Here is an 11,445-nt window from a genome sequence, read left to right on the forward strand (position 1 = left end):
GTTTTGCGATGTTCACATTGTACAGGGAAGTCTATTTTCTGTGTATATACGTCTCAGTATCCTTCTCAAAATCATTGACAGATGCATAGATCAATACAGGGTTCTTGGAATAGATAGATGTTCTATCATTCCTCAACTTTAATTCTGATGAGGTGATTGGAACAAAACACACCCATCTGAATATCAGAGTCGATTACAATTAATTAGTTATTTTGATGGTAGATAGACCTTGGCATGCCCTTTTTAAAGCAAGCATGCTACAATTAAGTTGTTATTCGGTTAAATTGTCAAGAATGAAGGTATCAATCAATTAAGAACAAAATTTTATGATAATCTGCAAATCATCAACATAGAAAAATGAAGAGATAATTTGGAGGGCACATCAAAACTCATTGTTGATTTTCCTTGAATCGTCTTTTATACAATAGATTTATCAACTGAAAGCAATCAATCAGACATCTAATTTCTACAAATAATTTTTAACAAACAACTAACATATGAATAATGTTCATTAAGGTTAATTGCTTTTCATAAGTGAGGGGATTCAGTCCTCTAAAGTCTGTTTGGAAATCAAAGCTGATACAATCACATTTCAATCTGGATAGATGACATAACTAAAGAACATAATAATCATTCTCATTAATTATGTTCAATTGATGTTCAATCAATTGAACTTGGAATGAAGCTCCCTAACTACTACTATAAAAAAGCCCTCCACCCTAGATAACTATGATCCCCACCCTGCTTCAACAATATATCAATCTGTTAACTTCCTTCCATGTAGGCGAGTTCCCCTCCTTAAGTTGTTTACCCTCTGACTAATGTTTGGCTGGGAGGGCCTTCTGCCCCGATTCATTGCCCTACTATTCTAAACCCTATAGTTCCCACCCATGTTACGTATAGAATCTTAAAAGGTCCCCGGGCGGGTTGGAACTATAGTCAATTTACATTAATATACACATTAAATTTTCAAAAAAAAATCTGAAAACATAGCATTCTGAAAAGACAGAGAAGTACACGAGAGAATTATACCACAAGAAAGTGTTTTGTCAGACGGTACAAAGAAAATTAAAAATATGGGCTGTCCGGCAGTATGAATTTCCATCCATGGTAATACACAACATTTTCAACTCAGGTTTGGGCTCACAGGAAAAACATTACCCCAACAATTAAGCTGCATAACCTATCTTCAGTTTCACTCACTAAAGATGATCTTGTTTTGGGACATCGATCCCTATATTAGGGATAACCATCCCAATTGCTCTAAATAACAGATTACTACAAATTAAACTCTATTAGATTTCTTTGATTTTAAAAATCTGTTAATTAATGCATGTTCTAGGAATGTATCCATATTACAAGCAAATGTCTGCTTGCAGAGATTTAGGACAACTAGATGCATAGGTTGATTTCTTCTATTAGTTGGTGTCCCCTGCTGCTCCATAAGTCACTCTTTGTTACTTAATGCAGGTAATCTTGCATAAAAGGATTGATTTTGACAATACCAGATGACATAATACCATAGTTACCAGAAGATGGGGGTATTTGGAGATGCTTGAGACTGCTACCAGTATCGGCATGGCTAATTTTCAAAAAAGGAGATGAGGTACGTAGAGATGCCATTTTTAATATAATTTAATAATTTCCAGAAGATATCATGACATAGAACTTTGAAAATAAGAATAGTAAATCAGTCATACAAGAACAGTAAATAATTAAGGCAATACCATTACAATGACAGAAAATCAGTCATACAATTGTTTATGTCCCTTTCAAAAAGTCTAACATCGTCAGTTGATCTAGTCACTATAACTTTGCATGGATTTTTGTATCATCCAAAATATCAGCATGAAACATTATGCAGGCTTATTTTATTTATTTGCCTTCCTTTTCTGCCTTTTAACATGTTTTGCCCTAAATTCTTTAGGAGACATCAATTTCGGATCGGAAGACTTAAAAAAAAATTGATGTTAAGATGCTTCTGTAAGTTTAATGGCATGTGAATCTCTGAAGGAAAACTTTGATCTCACTGCTTGTCATATTGAGCAACAATTGGCAGTGAAACGTGATCAGTTGGAAAAAAAAGGAATGTACTAGAAGGAAAAACAAATAAAACTGTCACAGTAGCTGGCTGTGAAAGCAAATAGTTTATTACAAGTACAACTCACTTTATATTCAATGACCCATAAAACTACAGGTTCAATTCTGCATTCCAAAGCAAAGAATCATGCTACAAAGAATGTAACAGCAAGAACATAATCTGCAGGTTACAACGTGTGACATTTTACAGGATGATACACTTTAGGTGGCATAGTACCTATGCCTTTCTCCTCTTATATTTCAAAACTCTTACCTTAAAAGCCCAAAACATCATAAATATTTAGTATATCATGAGCATTCAGAATTTATTGATACACTATCTGTATCAATAAACAAAGAATTCCAACAATAGTATGCATTGACATGAAGATAAGGTCAGGGAAAAATGGTCTTCAGGCTCCAATTCTGTACCGGCACAATACCTTGCATATCAGTATGCGATCATGGACATAAAAACCTGGCATCACCATAATTCGAACTTTTGTAGGAACCTGCCTCTTATTGCTCTCCGTAGCAATGTCCTCCATATACATAGGGTCAAAATTAGTGCCTTTGTCAACCCTGAATATAGTTAAGGATGGATTGAAAGAAAATGCCAGCAAATGCACAAGCCATATGCATTTCGCTGCAATGAAAAATGCTTGTAACAGTGGCTCTGGCCAAGCTTTTGTCCAGTTCAACATGGAAACAATCAAGCTCATTTTCTGATCACAGAATCGACTAAAACTTTCACTGTAATATCTGGTTCCCTTATTGAGAACTTCATTCCAGCTCAAATTTCTTAGTGAAGCATAAGATGAAAAATTTTCTTTGCAATGTTCTTGTATATCTAGAATGCTCTGAGCACCATTCTTTTGGAAGCTACAATTCTCAAAATCTTGGTAGAGGGCCTGATTTATGAGAGATTCCAAATGATATAGGAAACTTCGTTTTACCTTGGAAGTAACACTGACATTATAAGGCTGCAAAAGTAGACTAAGCTTTTCCATTGCCTTACCATCTAGGTCCTGTATTTGTGTTACAAGTGTCCTGCAGAAATGTTTTACAGAGACCCTTGCTTCTGATACAATCTGCATAAAACCTTCGATCATTGTCTCGGTGGTAACAGGCAAAGGATTTTGTTTACCACCATTATCAGGCTTTCTGTATAAGGTTGCATTTTCATATTTTCTCATGCCAGTTTTATCAGAATCTGCTACACTGCCATCTTGGACTGTCTGATTCAATGCATCTTTGAGGTCTTTGCAATATAACTCTAATTGCCTCAATTTCTTCTCAAGCTCATCCATGGATGACCTCAACTCTGTAACCTCAGCTACTGCAGTGTCCCTGTTCTCATTAGCCTCCATCAGTTTTTGTTTCAAGGATTCTAATGCCATCGCCCATTCCTCCATGCTTTTATAGAAGACGGCAGGCTCAGCCTTGTTTTGAGAAGAGTTATTTTTACTAATCTTTTTCTTGGCTCGAAAAAATAGCCAAGATTTGAGTAGATTATTGCTAGTTTTTTCCTTTCGAGGCAACTCGACTGAATCTTGGGACTCTGTTAAAGGGACCACAGTTGTGTTTTCTCTAACAAGAGCGGCAGGTTTGCATCCATTCCAGGACACACTACTCTCTGCCTCATTTGGTGTTCTTTTCCTGTCAATGCCGTCAATTTCACTAAGTCTGGACAATTGGAGATTACTATTTCCGAAGGAAGACAGCAAACCAGCAGCATGATGAGTTGAGGAATTTGTGCTTAGAGATTGCTCTGTTATTGAAAAAGCAAGTCCTCTGCTAAACAACCCAGAGGGTCTTCTTGCAGCAACCAAAGGGCTTCCTTTGTCTGTACATATGCTTTCAACCTCATCTTCTTGTCCATCTTCCCAATTCAAGGACTTTCGCCTTGGGTCCAACTGAATATGGTGATATACAGGCACTGTTTCCTCATCGTATGTCTGTAGGATAATAAAAAAGCAGTTTAGGACAAAATATGGAAACCATACAAGAATCATGTACTGAAAAGTTCTTATGTCATTATCAATTTTTAGCCTGATCATGTGAAACATCTCAGTGTTTCATGGAATTCGTGCAGTTTTATTTGTAGTCATAAATCCACACAGAAACACCACAAAATTGAATCTTGACTGAGAAACTTACAATTACGATTATGAGAAGAACATTCAATATCCCAAACCAGATGATTTTAGCTTACACTATAAACCAACAAAGAAATTTTCTCCAGGTCAATAACAGTCCTACCCACTTAATCCCTATTGCCCTTAGACTGCTACTTAATGCCAGGGTAAAATAAAGAGTAAAAAACAATTTCAATCTACTACTTAAAGCCAGGGTAAAATAAAGAGTAAAAAACAATTTCAATCTACTACTCAATGTCCAGGCATTATCAAAAAAATTGTGTCCAGATTATTTTCTTATAGATCTTTAGTGTGCTTGCTAAGAGCTTTACGAGATGGTAACTTCCAGACAAAACTATGCAGACAACAATATTTATAACTAAAGAGTATAAGATGCTCATATAACGCACTAGATGTAAGGTTCAAAACTGAATGCAAATGATGCAGGTTTTATGTACTATATAAAAGATACACCTTACGAAGCAGTTTCCTGCTATCTTTTATAACTGCAGCAATTCACCATTTTAGAGATTACTAAATATGCCAATAAGCACTAAGATCCAAGTAAAATAAAGCACTTACGGGTGTGAAAACAGGATAGTCCTGAGCAGAGAGCTGAGGAGAATGTCTAGAAACAGCTGGAGAAGGAGATTTGTGAGGTTTAAGTTTCCCATGGTTGCTTCCTTGGAGCAATGCAGCATGAAGTGCTCGAAGCTCTGCAGCCTTGGCAATTGCCGCTTGAATTTCGGTTCTACTGATATCCTGATTGGAAGGAGGCGACCTAGTAGCCATGGATGATGATTGCAATGACATTCAGAACCAAATTCGCTGTGGTCATTCAGGGTAGTTGTTAATATTGTAAATCTCTGGTACTCTGTAAATCTGAACAAGAATGACTACGAATCTATCTATATGTGGAGAGAAACATAAACATATACTTTGTAAAGGCTTTTATCAGATTATAGTTAAAATTTTCAATAGGATATTGACACTACCCCACATCCTAACTTCCCACTTGGTCTCTATCTCAGGGGAGCAATCCAGGGAAAGAAATTGGCCATTTGGGTTTTGTTAAAGAGATGCATGGAGGACAGACCGAGATTCTTCGCTATAGTAAGGCCAAGTAGAATGTCCTCATGAGATTGAAAGCATAAGTACCGAGTCTACTGCCCTTTGAGAGGTCTTAATGGAAGTCAAGAGCTTTCCCTGTCGGAATTGGGCTAGTTGGACTGTTAAATGAAAGAGGCCAAATGGGTGCACGAGAAACCATGCTCATTGCTTTCTGTGAACAGACATGCTTGGTGAGGACGCATGGGATGGTCCAAACACAAAGAAAATGCAAAAGGACTAGAATGCTCTGCTCCACTCCTCAGAGTCCGTGACTAGGACCCACTTTTAAGTACCAACTCTATGGTAATGGGTCCATCTAGATTGGGTAGATATGAAGGACCGGATTCAAATCAAGGGGTAGAAAATTTGGTATTTGGCTTTGAAAAAATGATAAAGGGCTGTTTGCCTAGAAGTATGTGTTACATATTCTTCATAGAACGGAGTGGGTACTTGTATTTCCAGAACTCCGCAGCCTTCACTAGAATCCATATAATTTAATCCATAAAAAAATAAAAAGGAAACCCATGGACAGTTAGCCAGAGACTTACCAGTCTTTATACCTTCGTTCAGCCTGCCTTGTCTCTTCAAGTAATTCAATTACTTATGCTTTGTGTTTAATTATGATTAGCAAAACCACTCGATCTGAACTCTTGTGATTCCTCCTTGAATTCTATTGTTGAGAATCCCTTTTGAAGTCTACACAATAGTACTCCTCGTGAACCCTTGAAGTCTTTTCCATTGAAGCTTTTTGAACATGGCTTTTTGGCAATCTTTGCATGAAGTTAAAAATCAAAGAAATGATTTCTTCGATACAGTAGTGAAATTAATGAGAATCAATCTTTTCTTGAAAGCCATTATAAATGTCTATCTTTAATGCATGTTCTTTCTGCCCATCATAACTTCAAATCAATGGGCATGATGCTTCCACTTTACTAGGCTATTATTCCAACAATAAAATTCAAGCAACGACAGTAGAATCTTGTTTTTTGTGGCCGACTACTTGAATGATTATTATTATAAACTGTAGGACACAAGATAATTCTGAGAATCTTAGATCAATTATAGTTCTAATAATATCTCTACTAAAGTCCAACGATGTGACCCTTCTATTAGTAACTTTTTTCTCTTTTATATACCTTATCTAGATTTTTATGCTTTTCATGCCACTTTATTCCAAGTTTAACGGTGAAGAAAACAGAAAGAGCAAGGAGTTGTTGATGCGGTGGCTTCTGATGAGGAAACATTATTAATATGGTATTGGTAATCAAGGAACAATACCCATTTCTTTTCTTATCCAAAAACTCACTAAAATATTTTTTATTCAAAATTGTATTTTTAATATCTTTCATTTAGATATAACATTTGAATCTGGATTAAAATTAATAACCACTAATCGTATTTTTCAACAGCTCAACCTTTTTATCTAACACATTACTTCACACATAACCAAAAGATCATTTGGAGAATCAACAGTCATTAAGACTGATCTTATAATTCTGTGATGATGTTTAGACTGATCTTATAAGTTTATGGTTGCGTTTCAAATGCCCTTTCATTTTGATAAACATTTGAATCAAAATTTGAATAACCAACCACTAACAGTGTTTTTCAATGACTCGAACCTCCAATCTAACACATTACCCCACACATAACAAACAGAACATATTGTATAATTAATAAGTTAACTTTGAAGATACTGATATGGGGGTGGGGAACTCTCATTAGTTCTCTGGCATGACAATTATGAAGAAATAAATAAGCAGATGTCAACCAGGCTGAGTTGTACTGAGAGGTTTCTTTCGATTGAAGATTTTATCTCTTTAGTGGTTCTCACATGGCCTTCATTTGTAACAAATATTATATCTTATGTTCAAACAATTTTCTTTACTTCTAGATTTAGTTTTCCTAATGGTGATACGCATGTAACTTTACTGTAAAAAAATATTCCTTGGAAATATGGGGTTGATTGTCATTTCCAGCTTAAGAAAAGCTTTGCTTCTGGACCATAGATTTGCGATCAATGCTCGTGATATGACAGCATAAACAACTTTGCTTTTCCACAACTTTGCTTTTCCAATGTGGCAAGCAAATATTATATGCCCATCATTTTCATTCTATGGTGGGGTGGAAAAAGTAGATTAGCTGGGGCGGTGCATTTGGAAAAAAAATGCAAAAGTAAAACTGGTAAAGACTTTGACAGTCAAAATGCAAATGATATTCATTTAGCCCAAAAAAATGCTCATTAAAAAAGTTGACCTCAAAGTTAAATCATTAAAAAAGGCTCAAAGTTAATCCAAAGTTTTTATTCCCATGAGTTAGTGGAGTAAGTGAAGGTTGGCAGGTCACAGTCCCCACAGCATGTGCCTTCCAGTAAGAATAGAATTGATATTCTCTTACCACATTGAATGGTCGATGAAGTATTCTAATGGAGCGTGTGGCTGTGCAGAGTTAGCAGGTAGATTTTCACAGGTGGGCCTTTCATTCATCAATGTGTACGATTTGTGCTTTTATGGGTCGATTTTATCATTACAGGGTATTTTGGGAATGACAACTGCTTTGAGGATTTTCTAACAAAATAAGCATTTGCTTTTCCCAAAGGGCAAGGGGACTAGGTTAATACTGTTTTTTTTTTTTAATTATTTAATATTGTTATGTGAGTATTTTTAGTGTTTTGTTGATGACTGGATATGGATATGGATATGCTTTGAGGATTTTCTAACAAATTAAGCATTTGCTTTTCCCAAAGGGCAAGGGGACTAGGTTAATACTGTTCTTTTATTTTTAATTATTTAATATTGTTATGTGAGTATTTCTAGTGTTTTGTTGATGACTGGATATGGATATGGATCCTTTTATAGTCCACCATATTGAGCCGTCTGTTTATGGGTCTACAAATGCCATAGGATTTGAACTTGTGACCTCTTTTCCAAGAGTAAAAGTTCTTAACCACTAGCCATCTCAGAATCAAATATAATATTTTAACATATCAAATAATACTTTTGTATTGGCGATTCAATATTAGAATCACATGTGTAGGAATAATTCATATTTTCAAATTTTGAATTTTATCCCAAAACTAAGCTGACCTACATTCAACTAGTCATTGTTTTTTACACCAAAGCTTTCAATTTGTGCACCTAGGACAAGTATAAAAAGATATTACCAAACTAATTTATTTGAAGAATATAGATTTGTCGAAGAGATCCATCATGAAGAACATCCCTCTAGACCTATTTTTCAAAAAGACTGGCTTATCAATCAACATTTAGCTTATCACATCAGTCACATAAGCCCTTGTATCATACACATGGTGAAACATTAACTCTTGCACTAGGTCATCCTTGTTAGGAAAATGGTGCCTTAACCTTGCATTTACCTAAAGATGCTATTTATAGTAATTTTATATTTGAGTACAAATTGGTTTGAAATTTTTCCCAAAGCTATAGATTACTTTAACAAAGCGCTTCACAAGTTTTCCAATGCTTCAAATGATTCATCAATCATATTCCCAAATCAAAAGTTATGGCCTTTGAAAGTTGAGTCTCGCAAAACAGGAAAAATAAAAAATGTGTTGGACACATAAATGAGATGTAAAAGGGAGTTCCACATGTTAGTGTGTGTTTTGACACATCATAGGACGTCTTGAATTGAAGATAAGTTGGGTGCCAGTTTTTTGGTGGTTTTAACTCATGGTTTTGTAATATTGTTTGATGGTTTCATGTATTTTATCTCCTACATATTAAAATATGAGATAAAGGTTGTGCAAGAGTCTTATAGCTATTGAGTTACCTTTAGATCTTTGGTTGGTGATATTCTTGTGAGAAGCTTATTTTGCAAGAATATTGTATTTTGTTATTGATTTCTGAATAGTATATTGGATGACTTTTGGAGTGTGGGGTTTTTGTCTTGAAATAGTTTTTTCCATATAAATCACTATGTTGTGGATGTTTTAAAAAAGCAACATTAACCAGGGCGTTGACCCTTAACATATTCATAGGCTATCAACAACACTTTAACAACACTAGAACAGTTTCAAAATATCAAAAACATAAAGAGCAATGAGAGTTTGCATAAAAAAACAACAGGGCGAAATCCCAAGTCCAAAGAAAAATGCACCAAGACCAACAGCCTAAGACCTAAGGGGCTGAATTACGAACCCCAGTCATGTCTATGACCCTTTCCCAGCCATCAGAGAGGAACCTGTATAGTTCCCTGGCCGCATGTTTGTTTGCTTCATCCACAATAATCCTTTCACACAAGAGGGAGAGCGTCAATGCAGTGCTGTGAAGCACCTGAATGTAGAATTTGTTAATGCATGCCAACTATTTGTCTCTGGTATCCAACCTGCATTTCATTTCACTGATTTCCTCTTTCAACTTCTTAGTTTCTAGAACCGGCCCCAAGTTGTCAATGTGGTTCAACAACTCAGAGACCCTCCTCTTAAGGGCATGTAGCTCATCCATCCTTAGGTATCCCTTGGGTTCCACAACCTCTTCCTTTTACATATCCTTATGCTTCTCCTTTTTGGACGAACTCATCCCATCTTCCTTTTCCTTTCCATCCATGTCGTTATTCTTGTCTTTAACCCCATCATTAACAACAACCCTCACATCAACTTGAGCCCTAAAATCCAACTCAAAAGCCCTATGAATAATAGGGTCCACCATATCCATAATTTGGTCCAGGTCCATAAGGTCAATTTTATCAACAGGTTCCTCAGTGTCTAGGTTCCAATTCTCAAGACCTAGAGGGGGCCCGGGATTATCCGTGTCAGCCATGTCCATAGAAGCATTGACAACCTCTTCTCCCACCAACTCATTCAAATTGCCACCACCCTTGCCCTCCTCAAGGTCTTCCTCAAAATTCGTAGCATGTTGGGGTTTAGCCTTCTTTTTTAGTAGAACCCCTAGAGGCAAGCTTACGAGATACCTAGGTTTGCCTCTTTTGACTCCTTAGAGAAATAATTATCAATGACAATTTTCTTGCGTTTCCCAGGAGACTTTCCTTTTCCCTTGTAGGAAATGGGTTTCTTATCCTTCCCGACAGAGGGGGATGGGAAGGTGGGAGGGCTTAGCTCGGTAATAGAAACAAATGACGAGGGAATCAAGGAGGAAACAAAAGCTTCATTTGAAAGCTGAAGCAGTCTAGAGGGGGCCAAGCTACTAGCATGGGTCACTAGAGGATGAGAGACAGGTAGTGGAGGTTGGATGAGCATGATATTCTTGGGAGGGTAAAGAGAGAAATGGTAGCGGTAAAGCTTGTAAATTAGGCCCTGATGGACGGGGATAGGAGGCTTATCAACATTCTTCGAGTCAAGGGCCTCTTTGATGGAATTTTTCAAGGAATGCAAAGGTAAAAAGGAAAACATAAAAAATCAGTATTTCTGAAATGGTTTAACAAGGGAAAATAGTAGTAGTAGTATACCTTGTGTAAGCCCTCGAGAGTGAAATACTTCATAATCATCAGACAAATCAGGTCCCACGTGTATTTGAGCTATTCTCTAGCAAACCCATCTTGCATTTTAATCAGTTCTTCCTTACCCTTGAAAAAATCTATTCAGGCCCTCGATGTTGGCAACATGGCTTTCCCTTTTCCACCTTCTTTCATCTAGAGAAAGGCCAGTCACCTGGGCAATAGTTTCCTCAGCGACTTCAAAAGAAATCCCTCCAACAATAACCCTTTTATTATTCTAGGAAACCGCAAAATAGATAGATAACTATTGGTCATGACCGTACAAATTTTCCATGAAATTTGCCACCCCTCCTTCCACACAGTAGTTCCAGACCACATCTTGCTTGAAGTCATCAGGTTTATCAAGTTCATAATGAACTGTGTCACCTCCCATGATCGAATCGCAGATGTTGATAGCTAGAGATTTTTCATTAGCTCAAGACATATGCGTAGAAGTAGAGAACATAGCCAAAAGACAAAGCTTTAACAAAATGGAATTACACTTAACATAAATGTTAGAGATTTTGATGGAGATTTGGCGATCATGCAAACCTTCGATGAAATAATTGCCATAGTTATCCTTTGGACAAGGAAAAACATGTGGAAGGTAACTCAAACCTTTCGACGTGACATTGGACATGAAGAAAGCCATCTTGGATTCGGGGCA

At 36.5% G+C, this 11,445-nt stretch overlaps 1 protein-coding gene across 1 annotated transcript; it reads right to left on the reverse strand.

The window, feature by feature from the left end:
• Positions 1-2,134: 2,134 nt before the first annotated feature.
• Positions 2,135-6,187, reverse strand: LOC131079504 (IRK-interacting protein). Its single transcript, XM_058017473.2, has 3 exons — positions 5,876-6,187; positions 4,800-5,045; positions 2,135-4,037 (listed from the first exon to the last, which is right to left on the reverse strand). Exons 2-3 carry the CDS (start codon positions 5,028-5,030, stop codon positions 2,493-2,495), a joined length of 1,776 nt encoding a protein of 591 aa, XP_057873456.2. The 5' UTR covers positions 5,031-5,045; positions 5,876-6,187; the 3' UTR covers positions 2,135-2,492.
• Between the last annotated feature and the right edge of the window lie 5,258 nt (positions 6,188-11,445).

The sequence above is a fragment of the Cryptomeria japonica genome, chromosome 4 (assembly GCF_030272615.1).
Source record: "Cryptomeria japonica chromosome 4, Sugi_1.0, whole genome shotgun sequence".
Lineage (NCBI taxonomy): Eukaryota > Viridiplantae > Streptophyta > Pinopsida > Cupressales > Cupressaceae > Cryptomeria > Cryptomeria japonica.